Source organism: Panicum virgatum, chromosome 8K (assembly GCF_016808335.1).
Source record: "Panicum virgatum strain AP13 chromosome 8K, P.virgatum_v5, whole genome shotgun sequence".
NCBI classification, from domain to species: domain Eukaryota; kingdom Viridiplantae; phylum Streptophyta; class Magnoliopsida; order Poales; family Poaceae; genus Panicum; species Panicum virgatum.
Genome location: NC_053143.1, coordinates 36239305 through 36262976, shown reverse-complemented (window position 1 = coordinate 36262976; position 23672 = coordinate 36239305). Strand labels below are relative to the sequence as shown.

The 23672-nt window shown below is 46.3% G+C and overlaps 1 protein-coding gene across 1 annotated transcript in view; it reads right to left on the bottom strand.

Annotated features, from left to right (window-relative positions):
• Positions 1 to 452: 452 nt before the first annotated feature.
• LOC120645666 overlaps positions 453 to 23672 on the bottom strand; it is a 31829-nt gene continuing 8609 nt past the window's right edge. Inside the window, exons 2-3 of the mRNA XM_039922430.1 lie at positions 571 to 693; positions 453 to 479 (exon numbers count right to left, since the gene is read on the bottom strand). Coding sequence (XP_039778364.1) covers positions 453 to 479; positions 571 to 693 — 150 coding nt within the window. The remainder of the gene's footprint in view (positions 480 to 570; positions 694 to 23672) is intronic.

Sequence of the window (23672 nt, the reverse complement as noted above, 5' to 3'; positions counted from 1 at the left end):
TGCAATGGATAAGTATATTAAATCAAGAAAAATAGTTCCTCTTCATAGAAAAATCTAATATTTTTTCTAGAGGCTTTACTTCACTATATGACCCTGCTGGTCAAATTTGAGGCCCAAAAACTAAGTATAACTCTCTGTACAAATAAGTTTTGAATATTGCTGGTATAATTTGTCTTGTTTTTCATGCTCTGCGTACTACTCAATAAAATTTGAAAAATTAACTGTAGACTCCTCATAAGTTTAGGAGGACTCTATAAAATTCCTAGAACTATTAATATTGTGGTTTGTTCTGTATAAATAGAGTTATATCTTAGAGCATCTCCAAGATCTCTTGTATCTATAAATAGCTAAAATCCTGATATAGCTATTATGTAAAATGAAATAGCTAATGAAAAAGGGATGAAATCCAACAGCTTCTCCAAAATCTAAAAAGGGATGCCTAGCATTCAACGCTAGGCAAAGATGCCCAGTGGCACCCTCTGGATAGAAAACAAGGATATAAGACGAGATAGATAGAGTTGCTGTTGGATGAGAGTTTTTGTCTTTCTTTTCTTTTTTTAGCTAACTCACCCAAGATACAAAAGCTCTTAGAGATGCTCTTAGCAGTGGCTGTGTAGCTTGTTTTTCATAAATTTTTTGCTGCTCAAAAATTTCTGAAAGTTTTACAGTAAGATCTAGACTTGATGAAGTATCCTGCATAAAAATTTCAACCCCAAAAACTCTGTGTAACTGTAGTTATGGACAGAACATGCTATCTCTTGTTTTTATTAAAAGAAATGACTTTTGTATGTTTTTGTAAACGATGAAAACCCCCACTCTGATTTTATGAACTAACTAATGTTGTTTTCTACTCTATAAACATTTTCCCAAGAAATTGAAAAGAAAATAATCTCCAACTTAGCTTGAGTTTTGTTGGATTACAACTGTATAGTGAAATAAAGAATAAATGGTTATCATGAACAACTCATGCATATGCATTTCATGTAGAATCGATGACTCTTGCTGACGGAACGTACGAGCTGATGCCTGAGTCCGAGAGTGAGCAGCATGAAGCCCAAGTAAATCTAACTGAAGCTGTTGAAGGCCCGAACCAAAGTTCTTAAGAGCCAAAGGCTAACTTTGCTTAGAAAGGCAAGCCTGGAGCATGACCTATTACATTCAACTTTATGCAACTTATTGTCTCTATATACTTGTGCATCTAAGTCTACAGGAGATGATTGAAACCTTAGTTGCTGTAACACCCGGTTTATAAAAAGACATAAACCGAGCAATCATATACGTGCCAGGATCAAGTCACACGTATATACAACAGAATGAATAGTATATCACAGCACATATCACGTAAAAGATATAATAAAACGAATACGAATGTCATTTATTACATTAATGACAAAATGTCTGATACAGAGTATGCGGAAGCGTAAAACATATACGAGAAACTCTCGGAAGCAGGGCACCACAGGGACGTCGACTGGGAGACGAATGCCTAGAAGTCCTCATAGTCCTGGTAGCGCTGAGCGAACTCCCTCGCATCGGCAGGAACTAAGCAGCAGTAGAGTATCCCCAAGAGGAAAAAGAGTAGAGTAGGCAAGAGTGAGTACACAACTTGTACTCAACAAGTATAACACAAACTATGAGGCTCTCAGGTTGGCTGACTGACTGCATTAGCTTTTAAGTCTTGGCAAAATTTTATTAAAGCTAATTACTACAAGTGGATGAATTACCATAAACCCAGTTACATAGTAATTAATCAAAATTAATCATGTTACTACTGAGAACCGAACCACAACCATACGAAACCCCGAGAGGCACCCCCCTCGTCGGAAGGAGATAACCCCACTAATCAAAAGGAGGATCTGGGCCGCTCATGACCATGAGCACAGCTAGTATACCAGTTTTACACTCTGCAGAGGTTGCACATCTTTACCCACAAGTCGTGAGCTACGCTAGTTGTTCATCACACTTCCTTAGGTGAGATGACTAACAAACTCACTACGAGGCCGTTACAAAGGATCACGTTGGTAAGGTGTAACCGCTAAGGAATCAGGCTCCGCAATGATGGTAACCACCTCGAGGGGTACACAGACCAAGCCTCGTAGCCTGGGCACCATTGAAGCTCACCACCCCTCCTGCCCCGTCGGTAAGTTACTCCCAAACCAAAATGACCTAATTAGTAAGCCAAGACCGTCCCATTCCAGTCTTGTGGTAGCGCTGTTGTCCCAAGTTGTCGCTCTATGAACCGGTCCATATGGAGAGTGGCCAACCAGGCAGTAAGCACCGTGCTGGCCCCCTAAACCATGTTTCTAACAAAACCAATTTTAACGAGACGTGAACCCCTCAAACGGGCCACTCTCAGAATTAAGTTGCATATACCATTAATCAAATTAATTAAAAAGGACCGAGTGTGTTATAGTGCGGCACCTAGCACAACTAACCAAAATGCAACCCAAGGATATATATAAAGGATATAAAGGGGCTAGGAAAGTCCTTATAGGCATACAATATTAAAATGCAGTATGAAATTGTAATTAATGGTGATAGGTTGTTCATGTTATACTTGCCTTCCTCAAACTATTCCTGCTGCTGCTCAACTGATCTGAAAATGAATGCTGCTCTGGGTACTGGTACTGGGGCTCCTCGGATGGATCAACGACTACTCACGAACACATGGCCAAAAGCAAGGCACACAATAAGCATACAAGCAAACACTAACAAAAGCCAAGAAACAGTATATCAATACATAAAAACAGCACATTAAACTAGTCTAAAACTATTCTACGCATTACAACGATCCCGTGGATATAAAGAACGCCTAAAACGGAGCTAAAACGCAAAATCTAGGCCAAAAACAAGTTCCAGGGACCTATTTGTAAGAAAACTGGAGTTCCAGGGGGTTTCTGGGCAAAACCGAGGACTAAAATGTAATTAAAGGGTAGTTCTGGGGTCTAACTCGTGAAAACAACAGGCCTGGATGGCGGGTTCTAATAGGGAAAAGCTCAGGGGGCTGTGTGTTAAAAAATAGGATCAAACTGGAATTATTTTTGAATAACGATGGACTGCGGGTTGAATAGTGAAAAGCCGAGGGTCTCTTTAGAAAGAAAAAAAAGCCAGGCCGAAGGGGTAAGTTTAGATCTCGGCTGCTGGATTTCGATCTGGTGGATCAAAAAGGACTGGGCCGCGATCTAATCTAGCGCGTTGATTCAAGATCCGGCGGCTCAGGGTTGACGCGGGCGAAGGCGGTGGCGGAACGTCGCCGGCGGCGTGTTCTGCGGCGGCGCTGCGCCGGGGAAGGCCAAATCGGCGTCCCCGTGGCCGATTCGGGCCACGGCTTGGCTCAGGAGCATGCCCGTGGCACGCGTAAGCCACTGGGGCACTCAGCGGGGCGCTGTGGGGCTGGGAGAGGGACTCGCGCCGACATGGGTGGCTCGGCGGTTGTGGAAAAGCGCCGGCGAGCGTGGCCGGGCACCTAGGGTGCGTTTCACGCGAAGACCTCTAGCGCAACAGAAAGGGGAAACCAAGAGGAGGCTCACCAGGCTTGGAAACAGGCCGTGGCGCGACACAACGGCGCAGGCGGCGAGATTCGGCGGCTAGGTAGGCGCGGTGCTCGCGGGCGGGTCGCAAGTGTGCGACTTCGGCCTTCTTGGTCCTGCGGTTCGGTGTGCGAGGTCCCTGCGATGAGGCCAAGGGGATCAGGCGGGCCGGAGACGCGTCGGCGACGTGAAATCGCAGTGGCGGACAACCTTACCCGAGATGGCGTCCGGCTCAAATTCGGCCGATTCCGGTGCCGTAGTCGAAGAAGGTGGCCTTGGGAAGACTCCAGACGTCGAGGCGGGCTTCTGCGCGGCTCGGCCGTTGCTCCGGTGTAGCGGGGAGGCGTGGCAGCGGCGGAGCAGAGGTGCGGCGACGCGGCGTGGCGTGGGGGAGGCGGCGGCTAGGTTTGGGCGAGGCTAGTGTGCGGGGTAGGGGATCACGGGTGGTTTAAAGGGGCAGCGCCGGAGATCTCGGGGTCCGGCTCGGGAAGGAAGGCTGCGGGAGTCACGACGGACGTCGCGGCTTGGCCGTTCCGCACGCGTCGTGGAAGGGAAGCAGCTGACCGGTGGGGCAGCGTGGTCAGCGAGCGAACGGCGGGCGCGGGATGCGGCTGCGGTGGCTGCCAGGTGGGGCGAGCAGGGCGTGGGGCGACGCGGTCGTGCTGGCGGGGTGAGACGCGGGCCGCGAGCGAGCGGGCTGAGCGGGCGCGGTGGAGTGGGCTGAGACACACGCGCGCGAGTGGAACGGGCCGAGCGCGGGGAAAGCGGCCCGAGGGGCGAACTGGGCTGCGGGAAAAAGAAGAGGAAAGCGCTGGCTGGAGCTGGGCCGACCAGAAGGGAGGTGGGCCAGCTGGGAGGGAAGCAAACTGGGCCGCGGGGAGAGGGAGGAGGAGGGAGCGGGTTGGGCCGGTTTGTTTGGTTGGGCTGGGTTTGGGCTGAGATTTTCCTTTCTCTTTTCTATTCTCTTTCCTTTTCTAAGTCAAACCAAACTCAAACTATTTGAATTCAAATGAAATTTGAATTCAAGCCCCTATGAAATCAAGCAAAATAAAACATGCACCAGCATGAATGCAACAACAGGTTGAACCTAAGATAAATTTTAATTACTTTATGAAGCCAAAATAAATTATAAATGCAAGGCTAAGCAAATTAAATCCTATAAAATTAAATAAAACCAATTAAATTTATTATTAAATAGGAAATTTAATTTAGGGTGTTACAGTTGCATTATCCTAGGTACCTATGTTTGAACACTAGTATGTGTAGGTCGCTAGATAGCTATGCTAATGATTCGGTAGAAGTCGAGTGATTTCCAGTCACTCGTGAGAATTATAGGAGTTGAATGTTTACTACATACATCAACTATAAGGTCTATGGGCAGGGCTATGGTACGATGTAGATGCCCCGTCTGTTTAGTGAAAAGATGCTAAGGCCGCAGTGTGTGGTAGTGTTAGAGTGCGCAAACCGTCACGATGAAGAACGAATGGTGGTAGTTCCGGTTGGCCAAATCTTGCTAGCACCAATTCGTCTTGGCCTTTTGCATGCTGGTTCATTCGGTGTTGTGCACGTGTTGTGGGAGATTTTGAGTGTATATGCATGAAAGTTCCGAGAGATCTCCCCCACACTTGTCCTTGTATCTGGTGCTTATTCAAAAACAAAAATGTGGAAACAAACTAATAGCTCTACCAGTTTTAAGAACCAGGGAGCTGCTAAAATTTATTTGAAACTAAAATTTAATCTCACCAAGATACTTACTCAAGAAAGGCTGAATTAAGATTACACTAACATGAGTATGTTGTGCAACATTAATCCAAAACCTTGTCTTACCTTTCCATTTGAATTCAGCTCGATGACTCACCCAATTGGATTTGATTTTTCTGCAGGGGTTAGTCCATATATGCAACCAACATCTATACAAGTATTAACTCCAAGAACGTCAATCAATCTAGACACGAGGTCTAGTTGACTGAAGAGGACATTTTGACCCAAACGCCATGCTTGATTTAAAAAAACATATGAATGTATGTTGCAATCATACATTCAAACTAGAGCATACGAGAACAGATAAAGGGAGCACAAAGCATGATTGAGCATTATTCGAAGAGAGATAGGCATGAGTTTGTACCTAGTGATCCTCGGGCGACCTCCCGGCAGGGCTTTGTTTAATGTCAAAAGTAGGACATTGAGAGTACTTACCACGACATATTGTTGATGGAGATAATATTGTCACTATGGCAACTCCTCTCATTTTTTTCATTTTTTTATGGAGCAAGAAGCGAGTACGTACACCAATTCCAAGACAAGATATGAATTGAGAAAAGAATTTACTTCAGGGCACTCACATGCCTCCACCACACTTGGAGTTTGCAAAACTTCAAGTGTATAGAGTTCAAGTCTCCTTCAGCAATTGTTCCTCCATCAAGGCATATCGAGATGTTGTAGTCGGTGTAGCTCACATGTTCGCAGGTGTTGCTTGTCCGCCATTCTCTTTGTTCTTCCCTTGGAAAGGTTAGCGGCCAAAAATACCCGAAGGAAAACTATATCCTAGAACATGCTCTTGCTTTTTATTGAAAGGGAACTAAATAAGTAAATAAATAAAGATAGTCCGGGCTATCTCCCGGTAGTGCTTTGTCTGTGGTCATAAGCTCGACCATGATAACTCTTGTAGCCATCATTGGTGATGGGTCATTGTTTCACCACCAATCGTTGAAGCTAGCTACAAGGTTAGTGCCACGGTGCACCCACAAAATCTGCAATGTTTACGATAAACATATACATCTACAACCAACATTCTGAAGATTTTGCAAAAGAGGACCTTAAGTTGGTTGTAGTCCTCATGTGTGCACGGTGCACTAAGCATGCCTGAATCTGGAGTTGCATTGACTGAGCATGGTTTATGTGGTATGTCAAAAGTAAAATTCCCATGCTCATTTGAGGAATCCTTTTCATTGGACTCCAAAGTCGGCGCCTCACAAAATTCCTTGGCCCTTGATTTCTCCATCTCAAGAGATTCATCGTGAAAGGTCATAGTTGTACCCCGATCAAGGTCAAGAACAACAGATTCTAGGCCATCGGGAAGAGGCTAAAACTCGATCAAGGGTGAGGATGAACGTTCTTCTTCACAAAAGTGAAGGCTAGCTTCCGAGTCGTATTCTTCAGAGGATTCTAGAACTCCCAAGAGAACGGGCTCGGATGATATGAACGGAGATGTATGCATCATCTCCTTGAGTGGGTTCTGCTCGGGAAGTGGCTTGGCCAGAAGATTTTCTAGATGAGGAGTAGCAGTGGCCGAGCCGCTTTCCCTAAGCTTTTCATCTAGGCTCCCATGAGAAGTTTTTTCTAGGGTGAGGCCTAGGAGAAGATCAAAATCGAGGATATCGTAGATATAAAAATCTAAATGCACCTTGAGTTTGTCTATGGTGATAGGCACGTCCCTTGCAGTCCCCCGACATTCAAAGTACAGTCCGGATGGACTTTTAAAGTACTTATTGGTTGGGGTTAGAGGCTTGTTACCCACGAGAGTGTCCAAAAGGCACTCGGGTAAGATGCAAACCTCAGCAGCAGGGTCACTTAGAGCTTCTATGATTTTTCCCTTGATAGAACAAGTGATTGTTGCAGAGGTTGGGCTAATCCGAATCGCTTCAGAAGCACGCTTTGCCTCCTTTGACCAATCAATTGCGGGTGTATGATGGAAAATTATATCGAGGGTCTCATAAAGAAACATCGGTTTTATAGGCTCCTCATGCCTAAGATGATTCGAGGTATTTTTGATGTTCCCTGAAGGGTCATCCTCGAATCGGGAAGAGAACTCCGAAGGTTGAATTTCTTCTTCCTTTGGTGTTCGTGGTTCGGGAGAGGGCTCAAAAATGAACATTGGGATGTCGAAGATGAAGGCTTAAATTTGGGTGTTGAGAGACTCTCATGGCTCGACGCGGATTCCTCCCGGTGGGGTTCACTATGGTCGGTAGAGAAGAAAGAGTCTTCTAAGAAACTATCTCGGATATCTCTTCCTTCTTCCAGAGTTGTGTGCATGAACCATCCTCCGCTAGCGTCGTCAAGCTCTAGGGTAGTTTCCATGTCTATACTCGAGTAGAAAACTTCCAATGATACTTCATCGGGTATAGACATGTCTGGGATAGATGCGAAAAGGCGTGAGAATCTAGCCCATGCCGCACCTATGGACTCCTTCTCTAATTGCTCAAAATCGAGGATGTCGATCGGTAAGGAGTCTATGCGTTCGGTGAATGAGAACGAGTAACAGAAGTCATCTCGAAGCTCCTCCCAATCACCTCTCATATTTCCTATCGTGTGGGTGTACCATTGCTCCACCCTTTCTATAAGAGAGAAGGGGAACAATTTCCACCCAAGGCTTCCTGTGTCATGCCTAGGATTACTAGACCCGAACACAGTTCCTCAAATTCTTGCAAATGCTTGTAGGGATCATCATGAATTTCTCCCGAGAAGGGTCGCTTCCGAACCATGGCTATAAAGCCAGGGTCGAGTTCATGGTTAGATGAGGAAGATGGTGATGGCTCAAAGAACTCGCCCATTGGGGTAGAGAGCTAGGGAAAGGATAGCTGCTCCAAGGGTAACAGGGGTAAAGGTAGAAGGAAAGAAAAGGAAAAAGATACGAGGACGACTGAGTCCGAAGATAATGTAGCTGCCGTTCCCCGGCAACGGCGCCAGAAAGCTTGTTGGTATTTTGAAACGTCACGAATAAAATCTGCAAGCGCACGAATACCGCTGTAGCTTTTACCTAAGAGTATTCTAGGGTATCATATCCACTAGGGAACGTGAGTACACTACCTATGGGTTCAGGCTGTCCAAGGACACATACACTGGTGTAGGAGGATAGGAAAGAGAGGACTTTCTAAGATCTAGAATCTATGTTTAGAAAAAGAGATCACGTCGCCGTTATACTTTGAGCTAAAGGTATCGACCAGCTTATACAAGACGATAGTTCCAATATGTGCTCTATCCAATATCCGAACGTGGAGGATTACTAAAAGGCTCAAACAGGGCTGTCACCACCTGCTGGCTACCTCTACAAACCGTGGGACTATCAGACAACTGAGTGGTATAGTCCAGCCTAGACACCACGTCTACGCCTTTCCCTACTAACTCTAGAGCCGTACAGGGTTATCCTTTTCTATCCGGAGCCCAACTTTAGAGTCAAATGCTACTCGCTAGGATACGCATCAACTAATATAAGGCAGAGATGATAACTTGTGATCTAAACTCTAATTCTAAATAAGCAAAGAAAGTCTCAAACACTTACAACCGAATAAGCATCCGTCGAGGTACAAGCGGAGAAGAGCGCCGACAAGCCCGGCACATCCCCCGACTATCTCCCTCACTCTCGTAGAGGTACAATTTGGAGAAGAGCGTCGTTACCAGTGCCCCTCCTGAGTACCTCTACTCCTAAACTCCCTAAGCAACTCTCACTCAAGTGAGAACTCAAGAGAAGAGATGGTGTGGTGTGTGGTGTGTTATGTGTGTTCCTATTCTCACCCCCTCCCCTTGTATTTATAGGAGGGAGCCACCAGCCATTCGCCCGAGGAATGAGCGAAACCGCCATTGGAGATCAACCACACCTCGCCATGTGTCATCTGAGAGGCGGTGGGGCCCGTGGGCCGTCTCCACTGGGCTGGCCGACCTGGCTGGTCGGCCGACCGTGGGCTAGCTCCGTTCGCCCCGGTCTTTGGTCAGAAGACTATTAGGTGGGCCCCCATGTCATGTATTTGGGTAAGGGCCTGTCTTGAGTCGATTTTGGTGCTCTGGTGGGCCCGTAGATTCTCGTGAACACGTCTGATTCATCGAGAAGTTGTTGCCTCAGATCCATGACGTGTCACACGTGTGGGCTGAGTTTCCCTCTCATGTGCAGCTGTCAAGTGGGCCCTTTTGGCCTTTGGGCTTGCTTGTGCTTGGCACAAGAATTAATGCCTTGGATAATATGCTCGTTACCTGCAGTTTTGGCCCAAATTCACCTGCACACATTCTCAGACCAGCATCTGTGGAGTTCGTCAAATAATCATCCTATGCTAACATTTATTCCTTCTAATGCTCGACTTTTGCATGTAGTTGACAGTCAAAATGGGCCATTAGTGACCATCAACAAGATCCCCCACACTTAGTTCTTTGCTCGTCCTCGAGTAAAGGCAAGAACTAAGGCGGACCCGACTTCATATGATATGGTACCTGCATACAGAATATTCTAAGCTTCACCCTTACCTGTGAATTTTGATGTGTCTACCATAAATGTTTGGGAAGTTGAAGAGCGGAACGGCATTGACTTCGGTCTCCTCCACTTTCCAGCTATATGACTGGGGTTTTGGAAATATTTTTGCAAAGACCAACCATATCTTTACTTCTCCATAGGATCTCTCATGTTGCTCAGTATGTATATATATCCTCACCAAGGCATTGCCTCTTCTCATCCTACTTCTAAAGATAGCTTATGTGGAGCTCATGGTAGGAGAAATGGAAGCATGCACTTGTGTCACATATATCGCAAAATCAAACAATGGATCCATGGAGATGACAAATCACACAAGCCGATCAAGATCGTGCACATATGTGGAAGGTGGATGGTAGAAATGGAATACTCCTTTTTTGAATACCTCTCTCCTTTATTTGGATAACACGAGGACATGGCTAAATATATTTTTTTTTCTTTCTTTTTTTCATGGACATTGATGTGTCCATTTTTTTTCTCTCTTTTTTTTGGGTCATGCTTCTTGGGCATGCGGTCTTTTCTCTCTCTTATATATATATATATATAGCCCATGCCTCATTTGAAAGATACTAGAGAGAGAGATTATTAAACATGGAGTTTTATTTTGTGGATGGATGGAATGGCATAGCTAACTTCCAGTGTAGAAGTTCAGCTGGTGGAGTGCACATGATCTTGATCAAACAAGTATGAAAGACATCTCACTAGGGTCACAAAGTTTGAAGAAGCTCAAAGCAACAACAAGGCACATATGTGTAAAAGGTTGTGTCATGAAGGTCAACATATGGCTCTGGTAGGACAAACATGCGGAGTTCTAAAGCTATGGAGGTTTTATTTTGATAAAAATTTCCCAGATATATAATTAGAGAAAGCAAGGATCCTTCCATCAAACCATATCTCACTAGTCAACAACTTAACAATTATGGGTTCCCTAATGATATGACTCACAAGCTCAGGTTTAGCAAAGAATAAGAAGTATGCAAGCCAATCATTGAGAAGCATAGAACCAGAGGATATCCTTGAGTTTAATTTTTAATGATTAATCAAATGTTTTCATTTAAACTCATAGGTTGGGGAGAGTGAGAGTTAGAGTGCGCAAAACGTCATGATGAAGAATGAATGGTGGTAGTTCCGATTGGCCAAATCTTGCTAGCACCAATTCGTCATGACCTTTTGCATGCTGGTTCATTCGGTGTTGTGCACGTGTTGTGGGAGATTTCGAGTGTATATGCATGAAAGTTCCGAGAGATCTCCCCCATACTTGTCCTTATATCTGGTGCTTATTCAAAAACAAAAATGTGGAAACAAACTAATAGCTCTACCGGTTTTAAGAACCAGGGAGCTCCTAAAATTTATTTGAAACTAAAATTTAATCTCACCAAGATACTTACTCAAGAAAGGCTGAATTAAGATTACATTAACATGAGTATGTTGTGCAACATTAATCCAAAACCTTGTCTTACCTTTCCATTTGAATTCAGCTCGATGACTCACCCAATTGGATTTGATTTTTCTGCAGGGGTTAGTCCATATATGCAACCAACATCTATACAAGTATTAACTCCAAGAATGTCAATCAATCTAGACACGAGGTCTAGTTGACTGAAGAGGACATTTTGATCCAAACGCCATGCTTGATTTAAAAATCCTATGAATGTATGTTGCAATCATACATTCAAACTAGAGCATACGAGAACAGATAAAGGGAGCACAAAGCATGATTGAGCATTATTCGAAAAGAGATAGGCATGAGTTTGTACCTGGTGATCCTCGGGTGACGTCCCGGCAGGGCTTTGTTTAATGTCAAAAGCAGGACATTGAGAGTACTTACCACGACATCTTGTTGATGGAGATAATATTGTCACTATGGCAACTCCTCTCATTTTTTTCATTTTTTTATGGAGTAAGAAGCGAGTACGTACACCAATTCCAAGACAAGATATGAATTGAGAAAAGAACTTACTTCGGGGCACTCACATACCTCCCCCACACTTGGAGTTTGCAAAACTTCAAGTGTATAGAGTTCAAGTCTCCTTCAGCAATTGTTCCTCCATCAAGGCATATCGAGATGTTGTAGTCGGTGTAGCTCACATGTTCGCAGGTGTTGCTTGTCTGCCGTTCTCTTTGTTCTTCCCTTGGAAAGGTTATGTAGCAAAAATGGCCTCTCATGCCATATTTCAATATAATGTTTTGGCGATTGATGACACACACAACACTTGTACTAATATGATTGTTAAGATGATCATTCTCAGTCTTTTAGGTTCAAGTGATGACAAAGAGAACATAGGCGTAGCAAGGCCCGAAGGGCCGCCCCTACGGTGGTTCCGCTAACCGATTAGCGGACGGGGGTCGAGGGGGTAGATGCGTCTACCTCTTGTGCTATTCCCATTGTCAAGGTAGATGCGTCTACCTCTTGTGATCTAACCCCTTGCAATGAGGATGTGATTGTAGAAACATGTGATGATCTCATTGCTAAGGAAAATGATGAGCTTAAACAAGAGGTAGAAAGGCTAATGGCGGACTTGAGGCGGCTCAAAGGAAAGTACACTCAAGAGAAAGTCCAACCTTCTCAGGATAACACCTTCGCGGGCGTGAAGAAGCTTGAGAAGGGAGAAACCGTGACTTGCTTCAAGTGTTGCAAAGAAGGCCACAAGTCCTACCAATGCAAGGAGAAAGAGGGCAAAGCAAATGACAAAGAAAATGGCAAGCCCAAGAACTTGAACAAGAGCAAGAAGGGACACAAGAAGGCTAAGGAGATCAAGAAAAACACATCTCCATACTTGAAGGCTTCATACATATACACCAAGCCCACCCACAAGAACAAGCAAAAGAGCAACCACTACATACTTGAAAAGAAGAAGAATGGCAAAGTGGTAGCTCATGTCATGGGGTGGAGAACATTTGAGTCCTCTTCGGTCCAAAGGACAAGAATCGAAGAGACCGTGAAGAAATCCAAGTCGAAAAGATCAAAACAGAGACAATTTACTATCACCAGTTGAACCGACGATAGGAAAATTGTACTCACCGGTGCAACAGACTCAAAGAAGGCCAAATCAGCAGAGTACACCAGTTGAACTGATGTTGGTTTCTAAAGCATCGGTGCAGTTGTCCAGAGACTCCATTTTTGGGGGTTTTTGAGATTACATGCACCGGTTGAACCGACATTAGTTTTGAGAGCGTCGGTCGATTGATCAAAGTAGCCGTTGGAAGCTGTAACGGCTAGAAGAAGGGAAAGTATACTCACCAGTTGAACCGGTGTTGGCAAACCTGGAGCGTTGGTTTAACCGACGTTAAGAAATTTTGTCAGCCTTTCCCAACGGCTCTTTTGGGGTGTGTGACCTATATATACCCCCAAGGCTGGGTCTTTTGGTGTGCTGGAGTTGCTGAAGCCTACTACACTTGAAGAACACCTCCAACCACCATAGAGCATCATTGTACATCATAGAGGCTTAAGCACACTTGTGAGAGTGCTTAGTGCTTAGGGATTAGTTCTTGCGAGAGCTCCCTTGAGAGAAGCCTTGCTGCGGCAAGCATCTTGTGTACTCGTCGTGTGACCCTCCGACTTGGTGTGGAGAGGCAACGACACTTTGTGCAGGGAAGGAGACCCCTCTTGGTGAGAAGCTCCGATAGTGAAGACGGTGCCGTGGGTGACGCTTCGAGAGAGACGGTGGCGGTGGCCTTGTCTTGGTGACTTGGGGTCACTTAGCCTTTGCTTGCTGGGAGCCTTGGTGGCGAACGCAAGACGGTGATCAAGCGGAGAGACTCGGCATCACACTTGTTCATGTTGGACAAGTTGCCGTGGACGTAGGGAGGGACTGAGTGTCCTAACCGAACCACGTTAAATTGTGTATCTTGGTGTCTTCACGGGAGTTTGCATATTCTCTCCCTTACCTCTTTACTTACCGTATTACGTTTCCGCATTTACTCTATCTTGCGTGCCTTTACTTTCCTAGTTAGTTTGATTAGGATTGGCTATAGGTTGCTGTAACACCCTAATTTAAATTTCCTATTTAATAATAAATTTATTTGTCTTTATTTAATTTTCTAGGTTATAATTTGCTAAGCCTTGCATTTATAATTTATTTTTTGCTTCATAAAGTAAATAAAATTTATCTTAGTTCAACATGTTTGTGCATCTCATGCTGGTGCATGGTTCTTTTTGTTTGATTAATAGAGTTGAATTCAAATTTGAATTTGAATTCCAATGGTTTGTTTAATGTTTGAAATAGAGAAGGAAAACCAAAAATACCCAAACCCAACCCAGCACACCAGCCCAAACCGGCCCAGCCCTTCTCCCTCTCTTTTCCGGCAGCTCAGCCCGCGACCCACTCTCCCCGCGCGGCCCATACCCTCGGCCCAGCTCCCACCGCGTGGCCTGCTCCTACCAGCGCACGCGGCCCATCCCTCCGCACGCGCGCGGCCCGGCCTGCCCCGCACGGCCCGCTCGCCCGCACCGCGCTGCGCTCTCCCGCTGACCGCTCAGGCCCGCCTGTCATCCCCCTCCTCCCTTCCTTCCTCACACAGCGGCCGCACCCGATCTTCGCCGGGAATCTTGCTGCAGTTCCCCTGGGCACGCACGCCCAGGATCACCTCCGCTGCCCTATAAATAGCCCCACTGCCACCCAAGCTCGCCCTCACCTCCGCCGCTCTAAACCCTAGCCCAGCGCCAGCCGCACTCCCACAGTTGGATCAGAGGACGCCGCGCAGCCGTGGACCCGGGGCTCCGCCGCCCCTCTGTGACGCCCACGCACTCGCGGGCCTACGCGAGGAAGGTTCGCAGATCTCACCCGGAGCTCCGCCGCCGGGTCTGGATGTCTGCAGCCGCCTCCACCTCATCTTCCCGCGAAGCCCGACGTCACTCTGCCGCTCGAGCTCGACGCCGGCCTCCCTGCACGGCCGCACCGCCCGAGCCGACCCTCGGTGAGCAACCCCTCGGCCTCCTCTAGTTCTGCGCTAGCTATTAGGATTGGTAGAGCACCCCAGACACCAGAACACTGGCACGCCAGCGAGCACCGCCGCGCCGACCCGCCGCCGTCGCGGCACGCGCCTCCGTGGACCACCCCGAGGCCTGCAAAGACCCCAGGTGGACTACGCATGGCGCGTAGTCCATCCTAGACCCAGAGCCGGGTCGGATTGACCCCTGGGGCACCGGTTTGGCCAACCCCGTCGACCCCGCCGCCGCGGAGCAGAGCTCCGGCGACCTACCGCCGCCGCTCCCGCGCGCGAAGCATCTCAGCCACCCGATCCAAAACCAACAGCCCCGATTAGATCTCTAACCCTTTTAATCTGAGCCGCGAGATCCCGATCCGACGAATCAGAGCTGCGCATACCGCTTCGCCTTGGCCGTTTTGCTAAAGAGCCCTCGGGCTTTTGCCAAATCAACCCGCAGTCCTGTGCCATTCAAAAGTATTTGCAGTTTGGCCCAAAACTTTGCACGGACCCCCCTGAGTTTCTTTAAATTAGAACCCGCCGTCCACCCTTGGCAGTTTTGCACGTTAGACCCTAGATTTAATGTTTAATTATGTTTTAGTCCTCGGTTTTGCCCAGAAACCCCCCTGGAACTCCAGTTGTCTTACAAATAGGTCCCTAGAACTTGTTTTTGGCCTAGATTTTGCGTTTTAGCTCCGTTTTAGGCGTTCTTTATGTCCACGCGGTCGTTGTAACACGTAGAATAGTTCTAGCTTAGTTTTGTTTGCTGTTTTTATGTATTGTTGTACTATTTCTTAGCTTTTGCTATTATTTGCATGTATGTTTATGTTCTGAATTGTTTTTGGCCATGTGTTCGTGAGTAGACGTCGATCCATCCGAGGAGCCCCAGTACCAGTACCTGTACCAGGAGCCATCTTCTGAGCAGTTCGAGCAGCAGGAACAGTTTGAGGAAGGCAAGTATAACATGAACAACACCTATCACTTTAAATACATTTTTCATACTGCATTTTAATATTGTATGCCTATAAGGATTTTCCTAGCCACTTTATTATCTTATATATATCCCTTGGGTTGCATTTTGGTTAGTTGTGCTAGGTGCCGCGCTATAACTTACTTGGTCCTTTTTAATTAATTTGATTAATGGTATATGTAACATAATTCTGACAGTGGCCCGTTTGAGGGGCTCACGTCTCGTTAAAATTGGTTTTTGTTAGAAACATGGTTTAGGGGGCCTGCACGGTGCTTACTGCCTGGTTGGCCACTCTCCATAAGGACCGGTTCATAGAGCGACAACCTGGGACAACAACGCTACCACAAGACTGGAATGGGACGGTCTTGGCTTACTAATTAGGTCTTTTTGGTTTGGAGTAACTTACCTGCGGGGCAAAGGGTGGTAAGCTTCAATGGTCCCTGCTCCTCCGGCTTGGTCTGTGCTTGGGGCTGTGCTCCTGTGCTTGTACCCCCGAAGGTGGGCCCCATCGTCGCCGATCTAACTCTTCGCGGTTACGCCTTACCAACGAGATTCTTTGTAACGGCCTCGTAGTGAGTTTGCTAGTCATCTCACCTAAGGAAGTGTGATGAACAACTGGCGTAGCTCACAACTTGTGGGTAAAGATGTGCAACCTCTGCAGAGTGTAAAACTGGTATACTAGCCGTGCTCAAGGTCATGAGCGGCCCAGATCCTCCTTTTGATTAGTGGGGTTATCTTCCTTCGACGAGGCAGGTTTCCCCGGGTGGCTTGGTTTGGTTTGGTTCTCAGTAGTAACATAATTAATTTTGATTAATTACTATGTAACTGGGTTTATGGTAATTCATCAGCTTGTAGTAATTAGCTTTAATAAAATTTTGCCAAGACTTAAAAGCTAATGCAGTTGAGTCAGCCAACCATAGAGCCTCATAGTTTGTGTTATACTTGTTGAGTACAAGTTGTGTACTCACTCTTGCCTACTCTACTCTTTTTCCTCTTGGGGATACTCTACTGCTGCTCAGTTCCTGCCGACGCGAGAAAGTTCACCCAGAGCTACCAGGAGTACGAGGACTTCTAGGCGTTTCGTCTCCCAGTCGACGTCCCTGTGGTGCCCAGCTTCCGAGAGGCTTCGTTTATGTTTTACGCTTCCGCATACTCTGTATCAGACATTTTGTCTTTAATGTAATAAATAACATTCGTATTCGCTTTATTATATCTTTTTACATGATATGTGCTGTGATATATTGTTCATTCTGTTGTATATACATGTGACTTGATCCTGGCACGTATATGATTGCTCGGTTTATGTCCTTTTATAAACTGGGTGTTACAGTTGCAAGTCTTTTAGGGGTAAGTAGAGAGTAGCATAGATAAACCTTAGTCATAACTAGCATGTGTAGGACGTGTTAGGTTTATCTCATGCAAATAGATTGAGCCCTAGTATAGAAAGCGATTAGCGACCCTATTCGCCCCTTCCCTCTCTAGGGTCGGACACCCCGGTGATCCTTACAGGTTAGCGACCAAAAATAACTGAAGGAAAACTATATCCTAGAACATGCTCTTGCTTTTTATTGAAAGGGAACTAAATAAATAAATAAATAAAGATAGTCCGGGCTATCTCCCGATAGTGCTTTGTCTCTGGTCATAAGCTCGACCATGATAACTCTTGTAGCCATCATTGGTGATGGGTCATTGTTTCACCACCAATCGTTGAAGCTAGCTACAAGGTTAGTGCCACGGTGCACCCACAAAATTTTTATCTACAACCAACCTTCTGAAGATTTTGCAAAAGAGGACCTTAAGTTGGTTGTAGTCCTCGTGTGTGCACGGTGCACTAAGCATGCCTGACTCTAGAGTTGCATTGACTGAGCATGGTTTACGTGGTATGTCAAAAGTAAAACTCCCATGCTCATTTGAGGAATCCTTTTCATTGGACTCCAAAGTCGGCGCCTCACAAAATTCCTTGGGGTTAGAGGCTTGTTACCCACGAGAGTGTCCAAAAGGCACTCTGGTAAGATGCAAACCTCAGCAGCAGGGTCACTTAGAGCTTCTATGATTTTTCCCTTGTTAGAACAAGTGATTATTGCAGAGGTTGGGCTAATCCGAATCGCTTCGGAAGCACGCTAACATTTATTCCTTCTGATGCTCGACTTTTGCATGTAGTTGACAGTCAAAATGGGCCATTAGTGACCATCAACAAGATCCCCCACACTTAGTTCTTTGCTCGTCCTCGAGTAAAGGCAAGAACTAAGGCGGACCCGACTTCATATGATATGGTACCTGCATACAGAATATTCTAAGCTTCACCCTTACCTGTGAATTTTGATGTGTCTACCATAAATGTTTGGGAAGTTGAAGAGCGGAACGGCATTGACTTCGGTCTCCTCCACTTTCCAGCTATATGACTGGGGTTTTGGAAATATTTTTGCAAAGACCAACCATATCTTTACTTCTCCATAGGATCTCTCATGTTGCTCAGTATGTATATATATCCTCACCAAGGCATTGCCTCTTCTCATCCTACTTCTAAAGATAGCTTATGTGGAGCTCATGGTAGGAGAAATGGAAGCATGCACTTGTGTCACATATATCGCAAAATCAAACAATGGATCCATGGAGATGACAAATCACACAAGCCGATCAAGATCGTGCACATATGTGGAAGGTGGATGGTAGAAATGGAATACTCCTTTTTTGAATACCTCTCTCCTTTATTTGGATAACACGAGGACATGGCTAAATATATTTTTTTTTCTTTCTTTTTTTCATGGACATTGATGTGTCCATTTTTTTTCTCTCTTTTTTTTGGGTCATGCTTCTTGGGCATGCGGTCTTTTCTCTCTCTTATATATATATATAGCCCATGCCTCATTTGAAAGATACTAGAGAGAGAGATTATTAAACATGGAGTTTTATTTTGTGGATGGATGGAATGGCATAGCTAACTTCCAGTGTAGAAGTTCAGCTGGTGGAGTGCACATGATCTTGATCAAACAAGTATGAAAGACATCTCACTAGGGTCACAAAGTTTGAAGAAGCTCAAAGCAACAACAAGGCACATATGTGTAAAAGGTTGTGTCATGAAGGTCAACATATGGCTCTGGTAGGACAAACATGCGGAGTTCTAAAGCTATGGAGGTTTTATTTTGATAAAAATTTCCCAGATATATAATTAGAGAAAGCAAGGATCCTTCCATCAAACCATATCTCACTAGTCAACAACTTAACAATTATGGGTTCCCTAATGATATGACTCACAAGCTCAGGTTTAGCAAAGAATAAGAAGTATGCAAGCCAATCATTGAGAAGCATAGAACCAGAGGATATCCTTGAGTTTAATTTTTAATGATTAATCAAATGTTTTCATTTAAACTCATAGGTTGGGGAGAGTGAGAGTTAGAGTGCGCAAAACGTCATGATGAAGAATGAATGGTGGTAGTTCCGGTTGGCCAAATCTTGCTAGCACCAATTCGTCATGACCTTTTGCATGCTGGTTCATTCGGTGTTGTGCACGTGTTGTGGGAGATTTCGAGTGTATATGCATGAAAGTTCCGAGAGATCTCCCCCATACTTGTCCTTATATCTGGTGCTTATTCAAAAACAAAAATGTGGAAACAAACTAATAGCTCTACCGGTTTTAAGAACCAGGGAGCTCCTAAAATTTATTTGAAACTAAAATTTAATCTCACCAAGATACTTACTCAAGAAAGGCTGAATTAAGATTACATTAACATGAGTATGTTGTGCAACATTAATCCAAAACCTTGTCTTACCTTTCCATTTGAATTCAGCTCGATGACTCACCCAATTGGATTTGATTTTTCTGCAGGGGTTAGTCCATATATGCAACCAACATCTATACAAGTATTAACTCCAAGAATGTCAATCAATCTAGACACGAGGTCTAGTTGACTGAAGAGGACATTTTGATCCAAACGCCATGCTTGATTTAAAAATCCTATGAATGTATGTTGCAATCATACATTCAAACTAGAGCATACGAGAACAGATAAAGGGAGCACAAAGCATGATTGAGCATTATTCGAAGAGAGATAGGCATGAGTTTGTACCTGGTGATCCTCGGGCGACCTCCCGGCAGGGCTTTGTTTAATGTCAAAAGCAGGACATTGAGAGTACTTACCACGACATCTTGTTGATGGAGATAATATTGTCACTATGGCAACTCCTCTCATTTTTTTCATTTTTTTATGGAGCAAGAAGCGAGTACGTACATCAATTCCAAGACAAGATATGAATTGAGAAAAGAACTTACTTCGGGGCACTCACATACCTCCCCCACACTTGGAGTTTGCAAAACTTCAAGTGTATAGAGTTCAAGTCTCCTTCAGCAATTGTTCCTCCATCAAGGCATATCGAGATGTTGTAGTCGGTGTAGCTCACATGTTCGCAGGTGTTGCTTGTCTGCCGTTCTCTTTGTTCTTCCCTTGGAAAGGTTATGTAGCAAAAATGGCCTCTCATGCCATATTTCAATATAATGTTTTGGCGATTGATGACACACACAACCCCTTGTACTAATATGATTGTTAAGATGACCATTCTCAGTCTTTTAGGTTCAAGTGATGACAAAGAGAACATAGGCGTAGCAAGGCCCGAAGGGCCGCCCCTACGGTGGTTCCGCTAACCGATTAGCGGACGGGGGTCGAGGGGGTAGATGCGTCTACCTCTTGTGCTATTCCCATTGTCAAGGTAGATGCGTCTACCTCTTGTGATCTAACCCCTTGCAATGAGGATGTGATTGTAGAAACATGTGATGATCTCATTGCTAAGGAAAATGATGAGCTTAAGCAAGAGGTGGAAAGGCTAATGGCAGACTTGAGGCGGCTCAAAGGAAAGTACACTCAAGAGAAAGTCCAACCTTCTCAGGATAACACCTCCGCGGGCGTGAAGAAGCTTGAGAAGGGAGAAACCGTGACTTGCTTCAAGTGTTGCAAAGAAGGCCACAAGTCCTACCAATGCAAGGAGAAAGAGGGCAAAGCAAATGACAAAGAAAATGGCAAGCCCAAGAACTTGAACAAGAGCAAGAAGGGACACAAGAAGGCTAAGGAGATCAAGAAAAACACATCTCCATACTTGAAGGCTTCATACATATACACCAAGCCCACCCACAAGAACAAGCAAAAGAGCAACCACTACATACTTGAAAAGAAGAAGAATGGCAAAGTGGTAGCTCATGTCATGGGGTGGAGAACATTTGAGTCCTCTTCGGTCCAAAGGAGAAGAATCGAAGAGACCGTGAAGAAATCCAAGTCGAAAAGATCAAAACAGAGACAATTTACTATCACCAGTTGAACCGACGATAGGAAAATTGTACTCACCGGTGCAACAGACTCAAAGAAGGCCAAATCAGCAGAGTACACCAGTTGAACTGATGTTGGTTTCTAAAGCGTCGGTGCAATTGTCCAGAGACTCCATTTTTGGGGGTTTTTGAGATTACATGCACCGGTTGAACCGACATTAGTTTTGAGAGCGTCGGTCGATTGATCAAAGTAGCCGTTGGAAGCTGTAACGGCTAGAAGAAGGGAAAGTATACTCACCGGTTGAACCGGTGTTGGCAAACCTGGAGCGTTGGTTTAACCGACGTTAAGAAATTTTGTCAGCCTTTCCCAACGGCTCTTTTGGGGTGTGTGACCTATATATACCCCCAAGGCTGGGTCTTTTGGGGTGCTGGAGTTGCTGAAGCCTACTACACTTGAAGAACACCTCCAACCACCATAGAGCATCATTGTACATCATAGAGGCTTAAGCACACTTTGTGAGAGTGCTTAGTGCTTAGGGATTAGTTCTTGCGAGAGCTCCCTTGAGAGAAGCCTTGCTGCGGCAAGCATCTTGTGTACTCGTCGTGTGACCCTCCAACTTGGTGTGGAGAGGCAACGACACTTTGTGCAGGGAAGGAGACCCCTCTTGGTGAGAAGCTCCGATAGTGAAGACGGTGCCATGGGTGACGCTTCGAGAGAGACGGTGGCGGTGGCCTTGTCTTGGTGACTTGGGGTCACTTAGCCTTTGCTTGCTGGGAGCCTTGGTGGCGAACGCAAGACGGTGATCAAGCGGAGAGACTCGGCATCACACTTGTTCATGTTGGACAAGTTGCCGTGGACGTAGGGAGGGACTGAGTGTCCTAACCGAACCACGTTAAATTGTGTATCTTGGTGTCTTCACGGGAGTTTGCATATTCTCTCCCTTACCTCTTTACTTACCGTATTACGTTTCCGCATTTACTCTATCTTGCGTGCCTTTACTTTCCTAGTTAGTTTGATTAGGATTGGCTATAGGTTGCTGTAACACCCTAATTTAAATTTCCTATTTAATAATAAATTTATTTGTCTTTATTTAATTTTCTAGGTTATAATTTGCTAAGCCTTGCATTTATAATTTATTTTTTGCTTCATAAAGTAAATAAAATTTATCTTAGTTCAACAAGTTTGTGCATCTCATGCTGGTGCATGGTTCTTTTTGTTTGATTAATAGAGTTGAATTCAAATTTGAATTTGAATTCCAATGGTTTGTTTAATGTTTGAAATAGAGAAGGAAAACCAAAAATACCCAAACTCAACCCAGCACACCAGCCCAAACCGGCCCAGCCCTTCTCCCTCTCTTTTCCGGCAGCTCAGCCCGCGACCCACTCTCCCCGCGCGGCCCATACCCTCGGCCCAACTCCCACCGCGTGGCCTGCTCCTACCCGCGCACGCGGCCCATCCCTCCGCACGCGCGCGGCCCGGCCTGCCCCGCACGGCCCGCTCGCCCGCACCGCGCTGCGCTCTCCCGCTGACCGCTCAGGCCCGCCTGTCATCCCCCTCCTCCCTTCCTTCCTCGCACAGTGGCCGCACCCGATCTTCGCCGGGAATCTTGCTGCAGTTCCCCTGGGCACGCACGCCCAGGATCACCTCCGCTGCCCTATAAATAGCCCCACTGCCCCCCCCCAAGCTCGCCCTCACCTCCGCCGCTCTAAACCCTAGCCCAGCGCCAGCCGCACTCCCACAGTTGGATCAGAGGACGCCGTGCAGCCGTGGACCCGGGGCTCCGCTGCCCCTCTGTGATGCCCACGCACTCACGGGCCTACGCGAGGAAGGTTCGCAGATCTCACCCGGAGCTCCGCCGCCGGGTCTGGACGTCTGCAGCCGCCTCCACCTCATCTTCCCGCGAAGCCCGACGTCACTCTGCCGCTCGAGCTCGACGCCGGCCTCCCTGCACGGCCACACCGCCCGATCCGACACTCGGTGAGCAACCCCTCGGCCTCCTCTAGTTCTGCGCTAGCTATTAGGATTGGTAGAGCACCCCAGACACCAGAACACTGGCACGCCAGCGAGCACCGCCGCACCGACCCGCCGCCGTCGCGGCACGCGCCTCCGTGGACCACCCCGAGGCCTGCAAAGACCCCAGGTGGACTACGCATGGCGCGTAGTCCATCCTAGACCCAGAGCCGGGTCGGATTGACCCCTGGGGCACCGGTTTGGCCAACCCCGTCGACCCCGCCGCCGCGGAGCAGAGCTCCGGCGACCTACCGCCGCCGCTCCCGCGCGCGAAGCATCTCAGCCACCCGATCCAAAACCAACAGCCCCGATTAGATCTCTAACCCTTTTAATCTGAGCCGCGAGATCCCGATCCGACGAATCAGAGCCGCGCATACCGCTTCGCCTTGGCCGTTTTGCTAAAGAGCCCTCGGGCTTTTGCCAAATCAACCCGCAGTCCTGTGCCATTCAAAAGTATTTGCAGTTTGGCCCAAAACTTTGCACGGACCCCCCTGAGTTTCTTTAAATTAGAACCCGCCGTCCACCCTTGGCAGTTTTGCACGTTAGACCCCAGATTTAATGTTTAATTATGTTTTAGTCCTCGGTTTTGCCCAGAAACCCCCCTGGAACTCCAGTTTTCTTACAAATAGGTCCCTAGAACTTGTTTTTGGCCTAGATTTTGCGTTTTAGCTCCGTTTTAGGCGTTCTTTATGTCCACGCGGTCGTTGTAACACGTAGAATAGTTCTAGCTTAGTTTTGTTTGCTGT